The sequence below is a fragment of the Trachinotus anak genome, unplaced genomic scaffold (assembly GCF_046630095.1).
Source record: "Trachinotus anak isolate AG129_WGS33_773 ecotype Australia unplaced genomic scaffold, CSIRO_AGI_Tana_v1 ptg000012l, whole genome shotgun sequence".
Taxonomy (NCBI): domain Eukaryota; kingdom Metazoa; phylum Chordata; class Actinopteri; order Carangiformes; family Carangidae; genus Trachinotus; species Trachinotus anak.
Genome location: NW_027273863.1, coordinates 27,627,501 through 27,648,487, shown reverse-complemented (window position 1 = coordinate 27,648,487; position 20,987 = coordinate 27,627,501). Strand labels below are relative to the sequence as shown.

At 43.7% G+C, this 20,987-nt stretch overlaps 2 protein-coding genes across 4 annotated transcripts in view; both read right to left on the bottom strand.

The window, feature by feature from the left end:
• The window catches only part of LOC139628550 (uncharacterized), a 352,652-nt gene that overhangs the window by 11,653 nt on the left and 320,012 nt on the right, over positions 1–20,987 (bottom strand). Inside the window, exons 1-2 of one of the 3 annotated variants that reach the window (XM_071490298.1) lie at positions 6,810–6,887; positions 5,684–5,806 (exon numbers count right to left, since the gene is read on the bottom strand). The gene's annotated coding sequence lies outside the window, so the exon portion shown is untranslated. Of the gene's footprint in view, positions 1–5,683; positions 5,807–6,040; positions 6,763–6,809; positions 6,888–20,987 lie in introns of those variants that run through there. The other 2 variants (XM_071490296.1, XM_071490297.1) reach the window with 2 other exon arrangements.
• cyp7b1 (cytochrome P450, family 7, subfamily B, polypeptide 1) overlaps positions 10,646–20,987 on the bottom strand; it is an 11,304-nt gene continuing 962 nt past the window's right edge. The window contains exons 2-6 of the mRNA XM_071490301.1: positions 17,554–17,690; positions 16,147–16,758; positions 14,677–14,883; positions 12,993–13,171; positions 10,646–11,871 (exon numbers count right to left, since the gene is read on the bottom strand). Of these exons, the coding sequence (XP_071346402.1) occupies positions 11,578–11,871; positions 12,993–13,171; positions 14,677–14,883; positions 16,147–16,758; positions 17,554–17,690 (1,429 nt within the window). The 3' untranslated portion in view covers positions 10,646–11,577. The remainder of the gene's footprint in view (positions 11,872–12,992; positions 13,172–14,676; positions 14,884–16,146; positions 16,759–17,553; positions 17,691–20,987) is intronic.

Genomic DNA, 20,987 nt, shown 5'->3' with positions numbered 1-20,987 from the left:
CAATACCAATGATTCCCATCTTATTCAATCATAAAATAGTGAAAAAACTCAATGGTTGGTTCAGCTCCTTTATTTGCAGTAAACGAAGACCACGAATCAGGATGTCAGTGTTGCAGTCATCAAGTGCTATGGGCGGGCTGGATCTCCCAGATATCAAGAGATATTAATTGAGTGTCCATTTAAGATACATAGCCGATTGGATTAAAGATGATGCTTCCTCAATCTGGCTTGATGTCGAGAAGTCCTTATCCAATTGTCCTCTAAAAAATCTACTTTTTATTGATAAACTGAAAAGTATCAAAAAGCTTTGCAGCAACCCAGTTACAATTAATACGGATAGAGCATGGAGGATCACACAGCATATGGAAGGCAGATCAGGGCTTACTTCAGTCTTCACCCCGATCACTGATAACCCTGATTTTCTCCCAGGAACCCTAGACAGAGCTTACAAATGCTGGACAGCTAAGGGAATCGTCTCCCTGGGTGATATCTTTGTTGGTCCTACCCTCATGACCTTCAATCAGGTTTTGGAAAAATACAACATATCAAGAAATGATCTTTTTCGGTACTTTCAGGTTAGAGATTTTATTATAACAGATACATCTTTGCTTGCTGATACGAATGTCACACAGATAGAGAAACAAGTACTTCTTTCTCAGGGCAAGGCTACCATTAGAAGCTTTTATGCCAGTTTGGGGGATTGCTCAAGTTTCGGCACTCGGTCACTGGGAGCAGTCTGGGAGAGGGAACTGGGTGTTGAGATAACAGAGGAGATGTGGGACAACATCTGGGATAATGCAAGGAAAATAACTGTTTGTAACCGGACAAGAGCAATGCAATTAAAGATTCTGCATAGAGCACATGTTGCCCCTAACCGTCTCTCCAAATATAGAAAAGATGTCTCTCCAGTTTGTCTTATATGTAAGACAGAAATTGGTGATCTTACTCACTATTACGCACCATTTTGTAAGGGCAACAGGTGACCGGGGGGGGGGGTTGATAATCCTCCTCCTCTCTAAAGTGGGGAATGACGGAAAAAGGTTGAGAACCACCAGGCTGCCCACACAAACAACAAAGGAGAACAGTGCTTGAATAGAATGATCAGACCTTCTTCTTTACTGATTGGATGGTCACAGTTCAAATGTATTGGCTGTGATAACCACAGAGCAGAGTTCAATGTCAACACCTCTGGTGACACCAGGTGGCACACACCTGCTACTCTGGGCACTTCACAAAGAACTTCAACGTTACGCATATTAGAAGTGACTCTTGTCAGGGATTTAATGAACACATACCAACATTTGTTTTTCCAGTTGACAAGCTGAGCAGAGCAAACTATTCAGTCTCATTAATTAAGGGGGGAAAGTTGCACATCTCTACTGTGGAACAGGGATTAATGCAGATACCAACCAACCAACCAACCAACCAACTATGTGATTGTTACCAGTATTTAGCAAAAGGATTGTTATCCACACATGGATGGAAAGGGTCCGGGTATCATTGGATAATCTGTAATTCTTTGGTAATGTAAAAATGAAGAATCCGTTACATCTGTTATTTGTTTTAAAACCAAAAAGGAAATCGAAATCAAAAATCAAATAAGACATGAATTCTGTTTTTGGTTTCAAACTAAATAACAATAAAACCAAATGCCAAAAACCAAAAACGTACCATTTTTGATTTGATTAAATAAAAGATATGTTATTAAAAATATTTTATTGTTTCGTTCTTTTAATTTAGACAGGAAAAATTTACTTTATTAGGTACACCTTGCTGGTACCAGGTTGGACCCTTTTGCCTTCAGAACTGTCTTAATTCTTCATGGCATAGATTCAACAAGGTGCTGGAAACATTCCTCAGAGATTTTGCTCCATATTGACATGATAGCATCACACAGTTGCTGCAGATTTGTCGGCTGCACATCCATGATGTGAATCTCCCGTTCCACCACGTCCCAAAGGTTCTCTGTTGGACTGAGATCTGGTGACTGTGGAGCCATTTGAGTACAGTGAACTCATTGTCATGTTCAAGAAACCAGTTTGAGATGATCTGAGCTTTGTGACATGGAGCGTTATCCTGCTGGAAGCAGCATCAGAAGATGGTTCACTGTGGTCATAAAGGGATGGACATGGTCAGCAACAATACTCAGTTAGGCTGTGGTGTTAAAACGATGCTCAATTGGTACTAAGGGGCCCAAAGTCTTCTGCAGACCTTGGTTGTAACGAGTGGTTATTTGCAGGGACGGACTGGGACTAAAAAAAGGCCCTGAACTTTGACTAGGCCCGGCCCAAAGCAATTGGTGCGCGGAAACTCAACAACAACAACAATAACGCCTGGCATGAGTGTCGCAATACTTTAATTGTGGCTCATGATACTACTACTGCTGCTAATATTAAACTGAACTTCAGTGGTGCTGCTGAACATTTCAGTTAATTTGCGACATTTAGTGGCTTCGCATTTTTTTTCTTTCTTTTCTCTTTCTTTTCTTTCTTCTCCATTCTGATGCTCAGTTTGAATTTCAGCAGGTCATCTGGACCATGTCTACAGGCCTAAATGCATTGAGTTGCTGCCATGTGATTGGCTGATTAGATATTTGCGTTAACGAGCAGTTGAACACGTGTACCTAATAAAGTGGCTGGTGAGTGTATATGGAGATAGTCTATATGGTCCTTTCCAAAGAGTGTTGTCTAAATTGAGCAGCAGAGGTCCCCTCCTGAATAGACCATTGTTCCACTGCTTCAGGAGAACAGCAGTCAGACCATAGACTGTTTACAACAGGCATGGGCAAACTACGGCCCACAGGCCATATACAGCCCGTTGGGCTTTTTAATTCGGCCCGTCAAATATTGGTACAAAATTGTCCAAATTATAGCAAAGACCACATTCATTTTGCCTTTTTCCTGCAATACCCGGCTTTTCAGTTGATCCCACTAGATTTAACTAATTATATTAGTTCACACAGACATTCCTCATCCATCTGATACTAGCCTCTGTCAAATTTTAAAACTCATTGTGGCCCCTGAGCCAAAAAGTTTGCCCACCCCTGGTTTACAAGGTCAGACTCAGCAGGAGGGAACTTTCCTGTTTTCACCTGTCACCTGTAAATAACCATTAAATGTTTTTATTTTCCTTTGAAGTATTTGTATGTATTATATTTCCATCCATCACACACAGTCATTTAATCATTTCAAGTGTGATGTTAGAAACTTTATTTAGCCTAGCTAGCAATCGCCAGCATACAGCTACTGTACCTTACATTTCATGATTGCTATTGGTAGCGGTAACGCTACATGAGTGTGTGGTTGTGTGCTGCAGTGTCACAGTTGTTCAATGCATGTTCACATTTAGTGTTGACTTGTTGACAAGAGCTGTTTTACTGTAAATATCAACTAGTTATCTCGCCACCTAGCTAATGACATTAAAGTACCTTCATGTATTAGCACACCTGAAGCCCAGGTAAGAATGGATATTCTTATAACAGATTTACAGATTCTTCATTTTTAAATTACCAAAGGAGTACAGATTATCTGATGATACCCGGACCTTTACAGAACCCAAAGACCTCAGGGAGATGTCAGGTCTCCTCTTCTGGAGCAGGGGATCCATCTAATAGGACACAACTAATGTAATTAGTAGGCCAAAGGTAATCACACCACGACACCATTCATAATGTTGTTAATACAGGCCTATAGTTTCACATATATGTTATTTTTCTGGGTTGTTTGAAACTGACAAATTTGCACACCAAGGTGAATTGGTTTAGTCTTGATTCTTGGTTGACGGTGTTGGGGGATGGGTAATGTGTTGATTCTGGAGTGCCAAAGAAAGACAGACAGAAAAAAGAAAATGTCAAATCCATCAGGTGCCCAGTTTAGGAAAAAGAGGAAGAAGAAGAGGAGAAACAAGCAGCTATGTCTATTATGTATACAGCTACATCATCTCTTTATGAGTAAGATACTATGCATGTACTGAAATAGGCAAAGTTAACATTCTATTTCATCTGCATTTTACTTTATTATACTAGTTTATTTCTAATTTTGTTACTTTTTGTATTTATGATTGTATATATTTTTGGTATTATAACTGTACATGCTGTTATGGCTGTCTGTTTCTTAAGTTGGGGGGGGGGGGGGGTGTTTGCCCAGCAGATTTTATATGAAGGAACAGCCACTGTGACAATGAAAGAAAGTGTTTTCATTTGATATGAAAAACATCTTAGTTGTCATTGCAGCTCATGAAACAAAATGTTTCTGTCTGTATCAACTGTACTGAAAATACAGACAGACAGGTAGAGATACTTTAATCACCCCCTGGGAGAAACTCAAGCAAAATGTTTAAAGCCTTGGTCCCTTTGACATCCATATACTTTTATTTTATATTACTTTCTTCTATTAAAACTAAGCCAGTTGATGAAACACTAACTGTTGGAAAGTCAGAGGTGTCACATTATTTATCTATTAGTCTAACAAAACTGTATTGACATGGATGCTTCCTTGCTACAACCAAAGACATCATGCAGCGTTGAGTTTTGATGAGAACTGGCAAAATAAAGTCCCTGCAGACGACACGTATTTGAACAGGAAGACTGACATGATTGACAGCTAAGTTAGCTAAATGTTGTCAGTCATCACACCCCTGTGAGAAAAAAAACTGATTTCAACAAAACTGGTGTTGAGAGCCGCCTCGGTGGCGCCCCTGGTAGAGCCTTGTCCTGACTGCAGCGGCCCGGGTTCGGGTCCGACCGCGCCCCCCCCCCCCCCCGTCTCTCTCTCACTGCAACTCTACTAAATAAAGGCACAAAAAGCCCGACAAAGTAAAAAGAATAAAAATTCGTCTTGAGTTTAGACCAAAGTATCTTTGGAACATGTCTGAAAAAGACTCCGGGTACAGGTATACTTGTAATACTGATGACATCATACAACTTTATTAATGCCACGACTATCTTCAGCATCAGATCAACACTGCGGAAGAACAGCCGTGTATCGCCACCACGCCAGAACAAACTAATAAAATCAGTTCATGTTTTTATTATAACAACATATTTCAATATGATAACATATATAGTAATATACAATATAATATTTAGGATATATATAACGTGATAATTTCCACCTCATGTTTGAATGAGGAAACTGCGGGTCGAGAATGAAGAATGTGGCTCATTGACAGGATTTGATGAAGCTCATGTTGAGACCTGGAGAGATTGTGTCGTAATGACACAAACGACCCCTCTCCCCCCTGCAGTGAGGCAGACAACGAGCTTCAACCTGGGTTTCACCAAACCAGCTGGAGAAATGACCCCGGTCTCTGTGTACAGCTGTGAGTGGAGTGAGCAGGCGCTGTCTCCAGTGTCCCACCGCAGGTCTCCAACAAGAACACTCAGAACCTGTCTGCTCATACACCACAGCCACACCACAATCCTGCCGGTGAGCCACATGCCTTATTTTCATCAGTTTGAAACTGTAACGTGAAATGTTTCATGGTATAACAATATCAATATCATGTTATCACATGATAAGTTTGTATGTCATAAAAACAGGAAAATATATTTTTATGAAGTGAAAAACACATTTTAATAATCATTATAATGAGACTTTTTTTTTCTGGCGCAGCAGCAATACACTTCAGTACTACACTGAAACAACAGCTGGAGTTAAACAGCTCAGAGTGTGCAGGTACTTACCGCTGAGCAGGGAGGAAACTCTGTTCTGTCTCTGTGGCTCCTTCATATAAGCTCTGCTACGTGCGCCAAAGTGATGACTTTAGAAAAAGTCAGACCATTTCCCAGAAACCTCACTGCACAAACCTGAAAGTGAAAGTCAAATTTCTACATTTTTCACACCCTTACTGATGAATTCCCACATCAGTCATTAGCTATTGACCATCAATTATCCATATATATATCCACTCATTTATTATTGATTGATTTAGAAATTCATAAACAAGCAGAAGCTGAGATGAAGATAAACTTTAAAATGGAGTTCATGACACACACACACACAGGACCTGTCTGTCTGATTGGCTAAAAACAACAACCCACCTGTTTCCTTGCACATGAAGCAGGGAAGTGTGATCTGGAGTCACTGAGACACGTGTACAGGTATTTTCGAGCAGGTGTGAAGTGATGTACGTATAGCTGACCACCTGTGGTCACCATCTACTGTTAACAGAAACTACCGGCCCTCCCCTCCTTTCCTCTTACCGCTCCCTTTTAGCCTGTGACGTCTCCTCCTGTTCAGGTCTGCGTTAACATCATGATCCCATCACAAGTGGTCCACATGTGATGGGATCACCTGAGAGCGATGTTAATGCAGGTTTGAACAGGTTTGAACTGGTTTGAATGGGGCCAGAGATCTGTCACAGGAGACAGTTCACTGCAGAACCATAGTTTTACTTGAAGTACATTTTGTTGTTAATACTTCTGTGTATTGGAGGATGTTAACTTGAGATTTCTGACATTGTTGTTTTTTTGAGCTTTTACTTCAGTAAAGAATGTGAGTACTTTCTTCTGTCAGTTTTCTCTCTTCAAGTAAGAAAGAGACAAACTGGTGATGTTTCCTGTTTCCTGACTCTTGATTTGTTTCACTGCGTTTACATGGATGTGGTTTTGACAGTCTATAGTCATGTGAGCAGCTCTGTGAGGCTTTATATAGTACACAGTGGTGTTTTCACATAAATTTCATTATTACAGGTCGTGGTTAAACATGCTTAAACGTTTAGCTCTGGACTTAGAGACAGAAATGAAACTTACAACAAACCTGAGTTAAAACCTATTAAAGAAATGACATAAAGAGAGCTGAGCTCCACACTTTGCACACACTCAGCTCTGAGTCCAGCTGCAGAGTGAAGATGTATTTCCTCACACGTCTTCTTCTTCTTCTTCATCTCACCTGTTGAATCAAGGAAAAGATGCAAAGAGTGGAGGTTAAAACAGCTGAGAGACGACAACGCCTCATAGCTGTAACTGAGATTATCTGAGATGTTTTCACACACAGGTGAAGGTACAAAGAGCACTGCAGAGGTGCTGCAGGATGAAATTACAGGAGGTGTGACAGGTATCAGAACACGTGATGCTGTTTTAATGTCACTACACACACATATTAAAATGTCTCATGTTAGCTGCTTATAATCAATATAAAGACAAATATAACCTCATACTGTTCATCAGCTTCCATGTGTATTAGACCAGTTTTACTCCACATACGGACACAGTGCACACAGTAAACATGTAGTATACTGCAGATATGTGGTCATGTATCTGATCTTTGTTGCAGAATCTGAGAGGAGAAAGGAGGAGGAGGAGGAGGAGGAGGAGGAGGAGGAAAGAAGAAGAAAAACAAAGTCTGGAGGCAAAGAAAGACGAACGATGAGAGAAGAGATAAAACAAGGAGAGAGACAGACGGACGCTGGGGAGACATTAAGGAAAAGACAGAGTAATCACCAGAAGTTTTTCTACAGAAAATTATAACATCATAACACAGTGAAGCTGACCTTTGACATTTGAGTTAAATTGGGTCATAATTAGTGCATGAATTCATGAGTCATGGTCACAGGTCACAGTGACCTTTGACCACCAAAATCTATTCAGTTCATCCTTGAGTCCAAATGATGATTGTGGTAAATTTGGGGACATTCCCTCCAGGTGTTACTGAGACATCATGAGAATGGGATGGACCACCTGGAAACATGAAGCCTCTGGTCCTGACTGTTGTCACAGCCATAAAAAGCCACAGAGTTGTGTTTAACCAAGCAGCTTCAGCCAGTTTAAAGCTCTCACATGGAGCCGGCTCAAGGCTCAGGTCAACAGGAAGTGTCTGAAGGTGGATCAAGTCCCACAGCAGGACCATCGACCGAGCAACACAAGGTGCTGGTTCCAACACAACCCAGAGCTCCCAACAAGCTTCAGCCTGTTACATGCCCAGCCAGAACCACTGTGGAAGATCCACAGTGGACACACACATCAACAAACCCTTCAGCGTCAGGAGGGAGGCCACAGAGCCGAGACGGTCTGTGCTTCATTAGTAAATCAGGAGGTCAGAGAACACTCAAACACCACCTTCACTGTTCTGGGGGGTCGTGACTCCGACAGGTTGAAAAGCACTGCTCTAAAGCAGCGACAGCAGAGGGCGGACAGTCATCAGGATCATACTCACATCTTCAGCTGGGGTTCCTCAACACCTCCAGTATTTAGTGTCTGGGTCACAGCAGCTGACACCATCTGATGGAGAAGTAACAACATCATCATTAATCAAACAGCATGTGTTATTTTTAACATTTATATTGGGGCAAAGACCTCTGATCACAAACACCAAGACTTTCAACAGGATGACTTCACTCTTTACATCATTTATTTATCTGTGCACAGTGGGGTCCAGAGCTCTGACACCATGAGATTCATACTCCAGAAGGAGAGATGGAGGTGGCACCGCCTTCAGTCTGTGATGACAGGAAACCTGGGAGCTGAACACAGAGCTGCAGACCCTTTGTAAAAGTCAATGTTAACCCTGTTGTAACATTCACTGACCAACATATTAAAGATGGCAGCAGTGAGTTCAGTGTTTCATCTTTCCATACAGACGCAGTACGAACAGTTGTCCAACAGATGTCACCACATTTACATTCACCACACTCTCTGCATAACAAACCACCCACTGCACCACCACAGTGCAGGTGGAGCCTTTTATTCATTCATTAGTTCATGATGATTATTTATGAGTCTTCAGTTTCTGATTAGACTACATGGATCCAGCCTTTTCCTTCTGTGCTCACTCCTTTGTCTGCTTTGGTTTTCTAGTTGTATATTTAGTCTGTTGGTTTATTGTGTAACAGCAGTGCAGGCCTTCTAACAGGTAAACAGGTGCAGGACCAGCATGCACCTGTGACCCCCGAGTTCTGTCATATCCACACACAGCTCACCTGCTAGGAACTAGCTTTGAGTTAAACAGCAGGTTAAGACCACAGGGACCAGATCTGACCTTCAGTCAGGTGTAGACCTGCTCTACGTTGTCATGGTAGAAGGTGACATGAGCTAACAAGGCAGCAGATAACAAACCAGCGAAACCTCTGAGCTTTAATAAGGTCCTGTAAAGGTCACACCTGGTCCAGTGTGGTCTGGATGAGAAACAAAGCAGTGACATCTCCACTTCTCGCTGTCATGAATCAAATGAAGTTGGAAACAGATTTAGTCTGTCTCCATGATGTCCACCGGCCGGTCCCAGGGCCACAGGTCGGTTCACACACGGTGAATGAAAGCTAACGGAGCTGTGCACGGTTTGTGTGTTTGTTGTCTAACAGTGTGTAACAGCTGAAGTACACAACCTGAGACCAGGAAGCTGAGAGACTGACGTCACAGAAACACTAACGCCATGACTCCTGTTAGCTCGGTGCTGAGAAAGTTAGCTAACAGCAACAACATCACATCACCTCCTCAGAGAAGGAGGACCTGTCAGGGTCTGAGCAGGAGACACAGGTCCGAGTGAAGCGGGATTAAAGTCACCGAACTGAGACTGGCTCCGGTCTGGTCCAAGTGTTTGTCTCCGGTCAACACACCAGTAAATCCAACATGGCGCCGCGTCATTTCTTCTTCCCTCACTGACCGCAGCAGCTCAGGCTTCCCGCTGCCTCCTGTGGCGGGAACGAACACTGCAGCGCCACGACACAGTGGATCAATGTCCTACATGATTGGTGGATATTGGCGGTGTATCGATGCCTTCAGCACCTGGTCTGCTTTCTGTTTGGCAGTTACACTACAACTGAGATAAGTGTGTGTGAAAAGCTTCATTTTAATTCAGGGTCACATTTAAAAAGTCAAACTAAGTCAGTCTTAACGCAACAGAACAAAATGTTTGAAGATGGCTGTGGTCCGACCACACATCAGCCTCCATGTGTGAAACCTGAAGCTCCAGCAGTGAAGATCTGAGAGCTGCAGTTCCTCTAGCAGTCAGTCCCCATGTTCAAATGTCCAACTTTACAGCAGAAAGAAACATGTTTACAGCCTGGTACAGAAACTGTTCTGGTCTCTCACTGTACTTTATAAAACTCACCTGTTTACATTTTATTAAGACTTAAAGGTGTGTGTAATTGAGGGCGTGGCCTCTTTGAGTGACAGGTGAGTGAACATGTGTATGTTGCCACTGGGAGTTAGGGGCGGAGTCAGACACTGCCAAGATGGCGACAGTGGAGCAAAACTGCTCTTCAGAAACCTGTGAGTGACACAGAGGCTACGTCATTTTTTATTTACGGTCTATGGGTCCGACCTGTGATTTACAGCCAAGGTTAAGAGGTAAATAAACCACAAAAACACAGATTATTAAACAGATAATATCTGATTAAATGTGTGGGTGGGAGCTGGTTGCAGCAGTGGGCAGCATTGTGGCTGAAAGGTATTTCACCCTGTTTAGTTTGAACTGTAACTGTTTTCATTCGACTCTGGAGCAGAAGCTTTGGGCCTAAACAACAGGAGCTGTAACATCTGTAAGAAGTGACCATTTCCTCTTCACATCAGAGCTGGGAGATCAACTAGAAACCTGAAATCAATCATTGTTCAGTCACAAAGAATCTAGTCAGCATAAGCTCTGACAGAATGCAGACATTAAAGCTACTGATCGACCGTCCTACCAACAGGCTGCAGGAACACAAAACATGAGACATGACAAATGATGACTTTAATCACAAACTACATGTTATACATTACAGTTCATTTTACAAGTGTGGACAACTGCACACTGAAGTACAAAAGTAGTGTGTGTTGTTCATGACGCTGACATGGAAGTAGTTCACTGCATAGACTCACATTCTGAAATTAAAGAATAAAAAAATATATCTCAAATATCCACATTTTCTCCATCTGTCAGCTGATTCACTCTCAGGGGTTATTCCAGTCTCACTGTTCATGCAGCGACACTAAAGGAACAATCCCACACTTTAGGAAATGTTGGACTGTTCCTTTAGCCTCAGTACGAGAAGCAGAAACCTGAAGAAACTAAAATATAAAAAGTCGTATTAAAACACTGATTGTTTATCTTTAAAGTTAATGTAAAATTCACTTGTCTTATTCAGAGCTGCCTCTTTACAGGCCTAGTGCTCAGTTTCATACAGTATTTACAGTATAATCTGCTGTTCACATAAGAGAGACGACTACGGTGCAAAGGACTCGACAAACAGGAGGTGACGGACGACACAGAATCACACAAATAAAATGTGGTACAGTAAATAAGGTGCACGATGTGGGAAATGACTGTGGACACGTGACTACAACTTTCTACCATCGACTGAATGAGTTATTGCCAAGCAACACAGAGGAGGACACACTGTCAATCAAAGACACAAAACACCCAAAGATTGTTTAGTGTTTCCTCAGAAAACCAAACCTCGACATATATCAGTCTTTAACGTTTTCTGACTTCTTGATTCTTGTATGTATCAGGTTGGGTCGAGCCAGGCTGAGCTGTGGGTACATGAAGCTTGTGGAATCATCAGATGTTTTACTTTGCTTGTGACAATTATATTGATGCTACCTGGGTATAATTTTTACAGTAATTAGACACACACACCAGCATCACTGACACTAACATCTGGCTAAACCGCTCTCAGTCTGTAGCGGAAGCGTACGTCGGTGGCCGGCAGCAGGATTCCCAGTCCGGCTCTGCTGGAGTCCAGAGTGGCTCTGGTCTGACCGTCCTCCACCTGAAGGTCGAAGTAGAGCAGCAGGAGACACAGGAACTGTTTGATCTCGTTGATGGCGAAGAATCGTCCGGGACACATGGTGGAGCCGGAGCCGAACGGCATGAGGTAATACTTGAGCTTCTGATTGTCTTTGTAGAAGTCCGTCCTCTGTCCGCCGTCCCGCATGTAGCGGTCAAACTGGAACGTCTGGAACAACAGAGGGTTTGTTAAACAGTTCATCTCAACCCGGAGCCGCAGTGTCTCTGATGAGAGCTGGACACCAGACTCAAAGATAGCGCCCACTCACTTAACGTGATGGTCCAGGTTTACGCCTGCAGCTCACTGAACATGTTCTCAGCTGAGAGACTTTACATGAAGACGTCACACTGAGCCTGATCCTAAATCTGCTGACGTTCATCCAGCTGCTGTTTTGATTCAAGTCTGATGACATCACAAATACTAACATCATGATTATCATCATCATTATTGTTAAATCCACAGAAAACTCTGTGACACGTTGACCTGTGCTGAAAGACACAGGAAGTAAAACTAAATCAGCATCAGAAGATTTGATTAATGTGACTGTGATGACACTCAGCAAGAAAAGTCAGCGATTTAAAACATCAAAGTATAACTTATGTTATATTTACTGTTTATAGTCGTACATTTAAAAAACACACTGGTACGAAACAATCCCTTAAATAATTTTGAAACAAACATCTGATTCTGAATCAGTGATCACAGATCCTTCATTTGTCTTCTACTTAGAAAATCTAAAATCCCCTTAATTTGAAAAGGCATTAATGAACAAATTAGGTAGATGTTAAGGGCGTCCCACTTTCCCTTAATTTCCAGATAAATGTGAAATATGTGACTGATGATTGAAATGTTATTAAGGTGAATTAATGGTTTAATTAATTACCTTTTAATTGATGAGTTTTTTAATTGATGAGTTTTTTTATTGAAGGTGTTAATATGGGATTCATCACGGATTTTAGTTATTTAATGGATAAATTAATGGAATATACAACATGGTTTTTAATGGGTTTTTTTGTGTAGATGAACAGATTTTTCAGGACTAAAAACCTCTTAACATTTGGCAAATTTACAAAATGTTCTTTTAGGGAATAAATCAAAAGGTTATCATGTTATTTGACCAATATTAAGGTATTTTACTAATTAAAGTGATTAAACCATCAGATAATCCATTAAAATGACCTTGATATCAGGTTGATTTGAGGTTTGTAGATAAAGAATGAATGGATTCAGCTTCACACTGAAGATCATGACAGTGTATTTAAGTTAATTGATGAGTGACTGATCAGTACCTGAGGGTCCTCGTAGATCTCGGGGTCCAGGTGCATACTCTGAGGGTACAAGGCGATGATGTCTCCTTTTCTGACGGCCACTGAGCGCTCGCTGTCCAGCCGCAGACTGAAGTCCTCCTGAGCCACCCGGATGTTCATGGAGGCCGAGGACAGACGGAGGCTCTCATTGATGGCGCTCTCTGTGGGGGGGGGCAGGTCTGTGGTTACTGCGCTGTGTTGCATCGTTGGCCCACAGAGAACACAGAGTCTGAGTCCAGGTCTATCAGCATTATTTCAAGTTTAAGTATTATCTGTAGTATTGTGTAGTATTATTTGTAGTACTGTGATGTCAGTCAGGGAAGTTTTAGCTTTAAGCTGCAGCAAAAGAATCAACCATGAAATAACCTGATGTCAACATGAAACCCAGAGAGACCAGTGTACCCAGTGTACCCTAATAGACCAGTGTTCCCAGTGTATCCAGAATGACCAGTGTACCCATACCCCTTTTCCACCAAACTGGTTCCAGGGCTGGTGCTAGTGCTGGTGCTAGAGCTGGTTCGTGGTTGATTCAACTGCGAACCGGTTTGCTTTTCCACAGGCGGGTGCCAGCCAGAGAGCTACGTCATCGCGTCAATGTATACGTATACGTCACGTCATTTCCTCAATAGAACAAGCGCCAAATTCAATCACCACAACAAAGATGGAGGACTACGTTGCGGTCATACCTGTCAAGTATCCCGTTTTGGCCGGGAAAGTCCCGTATTTTACCCTTCTTTCCTGCCGTCCTCCCGTACTAGTATTTTCCCGTAAATATCCCGTATTTTAACCTGCGTTATTAAAAAATAATAATACCGGGCCCGGGCGGAGTAAAAAAAAAAAAAAAAAAAACATCCCCTGACCTCTGCCCTGAGCTCTGTCACTAGCCTCGCGATAATAAAAGATGGACGCGACAGAGCGGGAACTCCTGCAAAAACCCCAAACCGTCGTGTAAATACCGAGATTGATGGGACAGCGGATTTTCGTTTCTGAAGAGGAAAAAGAGTAAAAATGAAAAACTGTGAAAGAAAAGCAATATGAAATGAAAAGAATGTGTGGAATGAAAATAAAATGTAACAAGCACTGTTGAACAGATAATATGCAAATAAGACATTAAATAAATACTTTTCATATATACCCTTTTGTGTTTTCATTCAGGCTATAATGAATGTTCACAGCATGTCAGTGTCAACAAAGGTAGGCTTAAGTGGTTGACAGGTGGTGATTTTAGCTTTCTTGTACACCTGGTGGTTAGACTGCTCGCGGCGGGCGCCGGAAAATTTCCCTTATTTTCAAATCCGAAACTTGACAGGTATGGTTGCGGGTCAAGTGTTGCTGTTGGCTTTTCGAGCCTTTCTTGGGGAGCTAAATTTGGCGATCCAGCAAGTAAATACTGCTCGACGATTATGCAGTGAACAGCGATCACGCTCGAGAAGACGGTCAATAATCCCGCCCCCGCTCGCTGACGTAAGCCCGAAGCCCCCAACGTAACGTGGTTCTTTCTACTGGCCCAGCAAGGAGTTGGTGCTTGCCTAGCACCGGTTTTGAGAGCCAGGAACCGGTGCTTTGTCTGTGGAAAACCAAAGAACTGGTGCTAAGTCTGGCTCTAGCTCCGAACCAGCCCTGGAACCAGTTTGGTGGAAAAGGGGTACCAGTGTACCCAGTGTACCCAGAGAGAGGAGTTTCTCCAGCTGCTCTTTGCTGAGCGTCACGTCTCTGTCGCTGCTGAACTCCACTCCGCTGTGTCTCAGGACGTCGTGGATCTCCTGACGGACGACCTCCAGAGCCTCAGGGTGACTCACCAGGTAGTACATGGCCCAGAAGGTGGCGGGGACGGTGTTCCCCACAGCGGCCCAAAGGATAGCAAAGTGATGAGCTGAGAGAGGGGAGGAGGAGAGGCATTCAGGCTGTCAGTCAAGACACAGGTCATACCTCGCCCATAAGACAATGGTACAGTAGAGCAGGGAGCCACCCAGCACAGAGCAGCACAGCAGAATAAACTAACAGTGAACTGGAGCTCAGTCATGAGAGAGTTCTGCTGGAAGAATCTGTTTTTCATTAAACTCTAAACCAAAAGCAGACACAACCGAGCAGAGAGCCATGTAGGAGGCTCCGTGGTGGCCTGGACAATAACCAGGAGTTGCACAATAAACCTTCCAAACATCTGCTCTGAGAGATTCTGGGAAACAGAGGAGATCATACAAAGGAATCGCACATATCTGACTAACATCAGACTTGTAGCTGCAAGAAAGGCTTTGAGAATCGGGTGTAGAGATGTTCCTCACAGATGAGATGGATTTAATATTAGATTCACTCTGCAGATTGGAGGCCCTGTTCAGACCTGTTCATACCTGCATTCAAGTCATAGCTGTGGTTATTTGATGTGGGGTTGTGTGAGGTAGAGGTCTACAGTCAGCGTGTTACCTGCAGTAGATTCAGGAGCTGAGTGATGAGTCACTGTGGACTGTTTCAGCAGAGAAAACCTGTTTTACACACTTTACAAACAACCCATAGAAAAAAGCTGATATCAGTTGAAGTATTCACTTTATTTTGAACATTTTCAACTCTTTATCTGCTGTCAAACAAACCTTTACTGTGGAACAATAGTTTGAGAACCGTTGAACTATTGTATTACTCCAGAGACCAGCTGTTTGAGTCAGACACAGCTGAGTGTAGGTTTGTTTGTGTGTAGGAATATGGTAGTTATACAGTTGAAAATTGTAGTTCCACAGTAAAGGTCTGTTTCATAGCTCCTGAATCTTCTGCAGGTAACACACTGACTGTAGACCTCTACCTCACACAACCGCACGTCACATAAGCTGAACTACCTACGTCTCAGGTGATCCGATCAGAACATTCACCGTATGGTGGTTTAAGGTTGTCAGAAGAGGTGAGGCCAGTGTTTGTTTCTTTTAACAGGGACCCTGATCTTTCCTGAACCAGAACCAAGTAGTTTTAGTTGCCTAAATCTAACCAGACCTGAATCAGGTAGATCCGAGGTGGCAGATCAAAAAAATGCTCACCTGAGTTGTTTTATGATCTGTGTCTGGTTTAGAACAACGTTCTGACAGGAACCAACCTGTTAATTCCTGGAGGCATTTTCATGAACAGCAGCCAGGTCAAAGATGATGAGGTCTACCTGCTTTATCGAAGTCCCTCAGTGAGTTGTACTGATCGAACAGCTCCGATCGTCTCCTGATGAACTGAGAAGAGTTGGACCAACACGACATCCTGTGCGGCAGGAAGTAGTTGATGAGCTTCTCTCGGATTGCCTTTGTCTGTCCCAGCAGCCAGATTGGGATCTGAGCGATGAGGAGGGGGAACATGGTGTCAAACTTGATGAAGTCCTCCCTCAGCACCCCCATCCCGCTGTGGCGGCTAGTGGACGGCGGTCTGCCATACAAGGTGAGGAAGGTGGCCTCAAACATGACCGAGTAACAGAACTGGTACATGCTGCCGCTCTTCCAGCCCTGCTCCTCCCCTGGCCTCTCCCCCAAGTGGTCCTGACGAAACACCAGCATGAGGTTACCCATCATGCTCTCTGTCAGGGACATAAGATTGTCCCCCTGGAGGAGGTGGAAGGAGCGCCTGATCTCTTCCTTCAGGCCAGGAAACTTCCTGCTGATGACGGGCGGGTAGCCGAAGGTGAAGGGAGCAACCCTGTTGGAGAACTCGTGGAAGTCCAGCTGCCGGGCGTGTTTGATGATGCTTGGATACACTAAAGGGTCCATGATGAAGGTCATGTACTTTCCTGCAGGGAGAGAAACACAGCAGCCAACAACAAGATCATCAAAATATTCTAATGAAGAAAATGTGACAATGAAAAAAGGGTTTGAAACACAGTTTACAATGATGAGCCAAAACATTACGACCAGCAGGGGCAGTTCAGACTGGATAGAAAAGCCTTCACAGTCCTTACCCATCATCATGGTGCACGGTCTGTCCCCCCTCAGACTACTATTAGTAGGTCCTCCCCTCTGTTGACTGGGTCCTCCCAGGTCCAGTGGTCTGGACATAACGATCTGGTCCTTGTCAATGTGGCTCAGGTCTTTACACCTGCACATTTCTGCCACAACCAATACATTGACTACGAGACTTCACTTCCTGTCTGATGAGTCCCAGAGCTTCACGTGTGCTGTTATTATCAACCTCATTCATTGTATCTATGAGGGGTTGTGATGCTCTGGCTCATCATGTATCTGATGTCACTGCTGGTGTATCTATGATGTCAGTGTGTTCATGACACAACAACCAGCGCTTTCATTCACTCTAATCTTTTTAAAACTTCTGTTGTTAGATGGTTCTTAACAGTTTTATTATGGAATATAATGTTGTGTTGGTTTTATTCATTAGTCTTGATAACATCAGTGTTGGTTGGTGAGGATGGGAGTGTTAACACTTCCTATGGGATTATGGGCCCCAGGTAAAAGGCCCCCAACCCTCATACATAGGACACAAACTGACTCTGTGTCTCTTTGTGGTCAAGTGTTGTCTTGTATCTCTTGAGGCTCCACCCTCAGCAGAAGGGGGAGGTGTAAACACCCACCGGCTATCTGCACTGTAAAAATGTCTCCAAACTTCTTCTTATGTTCCTCCAGGAATTTATGGGCATCTCTCCCAAACTCCAGAGCTTTTCCAATGAAAGGGATCCAGCCTTTTATTAAGGGAGGTTCACCATCTCTTCTGCAAAACACACAGAGGAGAAATGATTAGTAGCTGTTTATCCACATCAGTGCTTCACTCGATGCGGGACTCAGAGCCAGCCTCACCCTGTCCTGAACTTCCTCCAGCACTGTAAATGAATCATTACCTGGACTTTGAACCGTTGCCATTCAGATGTTGTGAAACCAAACTGGTACAAAGAGTCACTCCCTCCTGTGTCTCTAACCTGAAAACAGAGATGTGGACCAAAGATCCACCTTTCCTCTTCCTCTGAGACTCACTCTGCTGTTCACACTCAAAAACAAACATTAAACTCTTTGGACAACAGAGCTTTATTATTACAGCTCTCAGAGCACAGAGCTGATCTTCTGTTAGTTCAGTCACTGCTCTGGGTAATATGAAACAATCTGAGGACGGTGTGTGTCTGTTTGTTTTGTGTGTGTCAGTTGTACACAGCTGTTAATAATCACTCCTGTGGACTTTCACAAGTCAACAAATACTTAACGGATGTTTTGCACAATCTTTGCCTGCAGCCAAGTTTTCTGTTCCCACTGTTCTCAGAGTTTGATTTAATCTGTTGTCCTCATCCTGGAACAGAATCCATCACCAGCTCATCAGCGACTTCTCTGATCATAAACAAGAAATAGCGACCCCTATAGTAGCAGGTGTGCTGGACCTTGGTTGTCATGGTTACAATGATAATAACATGGTAAAGGCTGTGGAACCAGAGAGCGTAAATAAAGATGGACGACATCACAGCTCCCAAAAGTGAAGCCAAAACACCTCCGTCACCACCTGGTGAGTGGCTGCATAATAAAGTGATAAACCCCGTCCCCTCCATTTTAGAGGATGGGACATGGGCCAAACTTCTCTTCTCTGATAAATTAGTTTTTAATTAATTACTTGATGCTATAAAACAGGAATGTGACATCATGATATGCAGCTCCACCCCCTGACACTACTGCACAGACTCAAAAGTCATGACACAAATCCAAAAGCCACAACACAAATACAGAAGCCATAATACAAAGGCAAAAGTCACAACAGGAATACAAATGCCACAACACAAATCCAAAAACCACAACACAAATACACAAGCCACATCACAAATACAAAAGGCATGACACAAATACAAAAGCCATAACAGGAACCCAAAAGCCACAACAGGAATACAAATGCCACAACACAAATACAAAAGCCACAACAGGAATGCAAATACCACAACACAAATACAAATGCCACAACACAAATCCAAAAGCCCCAACACAAATACAAATGCCACAACACAAATACAAAAGCCATAACAGGAATGCAAAAGCTACAACACACATACAAAAGCCGCAACACAAAGGGAAAAGCTACAACACAAATACAAAAGCCACAACACAAATGCTTTCCCATTCAAAAGCCCCCTGGCCACCAGGACCAATAGTGTAGACAGACTCACTTCCGTTGTGGCTTAATTTGCATTCATGTTGTTTGTTTTGTGACTTTTGCGTTGTTTTGACCCATCTGTGCCACCGTATGTCTGCTCACAATCAGTTTAAGTAGAGTGAGGCTGTAGAGGAGGCTGTTCTCAGATCAGATCTGATCAGTTGTTGTTCCTCCTGATCATGTTTCCTGATCTGATCAGGAGCTCCAGGTTTGATTCCTCTGAGCTGCTGAAGGTGGACGGAGCTGAACTCTCAGCTCCTCCTGCTTCCACTCTTTGTTCACAGGAATGTGATAATCAGACTGTTTCTTCCTCAGAGCTCCCCAGAGACGGGACGTCCCACTGCTGACCCACTTTCCCATTTCTCACACACACACACACACACACACACACACACACACACACACACACTGGAAACTCTCCCACAGTGGCTGATGCAGTGAACATGATCCCGCTGCTTGTGTTTGTCCAGACTCACTGAGCGTCACCTGAGCTGCTGGACTGTTCAGGTGTTGTCATGTTTTCGACCCCTGCTCGGCTCCTGATTTAAAGTGAGCAGGTCGAACTCACAAACCTCACACTGATGGTAAATCTGACAGAAACCGACTGAGACACTGGAACAGGAGGACGACTCAACTAAAATCTAATTCTTTATCAATATAACTGAATCATCTGATGAGAAAACAGCTGATGTGTTTCCACCGTTAACGCTGATTGTTTTCATTATGGATCAATCTGCCTGGTGACACGGTGGTGCAGCGGTTAACGCTGTCGACCCACAACAGGAAGGTTCTGGTTCCGGCTCCCTCCCTCAGTCCAAACACACACAGGTAACTGATGACTCTCAGTTACCTGTAGCTGTGAACGTGAATGTGCTGCTCTGTGTGTATATGTCAGCCCGGTGGTACACTGGTGACCTGTCCAGGTGAACCCCGCCCTCGCCCAGTGTCAGCTGGGATTGGCTCCGCCCCCGATGACGATCATTAATGATCTTGCAGAGGAAGAGGAGCAGAGGAGCAGAGGAGGAGGAGCAGAGGAAGAGGAGCAGAGGAGCAGAGGAAGAGGAGCAGAGGAGGAGGAGCAGAGGAGCAGAGGAGGAGGAGCAGAGGAAGAGGAGCAGAGGAGGAGGAGCAGAGGAGCAGAGGAGGAGGAGCAGAGGAAGAGGAGCAGAGGAGCAGAGGAAGAGGAGCAGAGGAGCAGAAACCAGCTCAGCTCTTGCCTCATTATTTCTCCGCTGTGACTGAACACAGGATCAGTCCTGCTGCTCTGTTTCTCTTTCACTGGACGATCAGGCCGAGTGGGGGAGGGGTGACTGTGTGAGTCTGTGTGAGTCTGTCAGTGTGTGTGTGTGTGTGTGTGTGGGGGGGGGGGTCTGAGGAGGAGCTTGTGAAATTTCTGAGTGGAAAAACCCTCCATGAGTCTGAGACTCAGCTGATCTGAAATCAGGAAAATCCCCAGAGTGGTGACACAGGAAGTGACAGACCCACAGGTCCACGCTGGGGTTCCCAACCTGTGGCTCAGGACCCCTCAGGGGGTCTCAGCATGAAAAACATCCACTCTACAAAATGTCAGACTGTCAGCACCTTCATCATAACCATCATCAATATCAATCTGATCAATAATCAGGTATCAGCTGATGTTACACAACATAAACAAACCTGAACCAGGACTCACACATACACACACACACACACACACACACACACACACACACACACATACACACACACACACACACACTCACACACTCACTCGCTCACACACTCACTCACACACACACACATACATACACACACACACACACACACAGATACTTGAAGCTCAGTCAGAAGCTCACATGTTCACCACAGACCTGGATCACTGACAGACCAGAACCAGAACCAGAA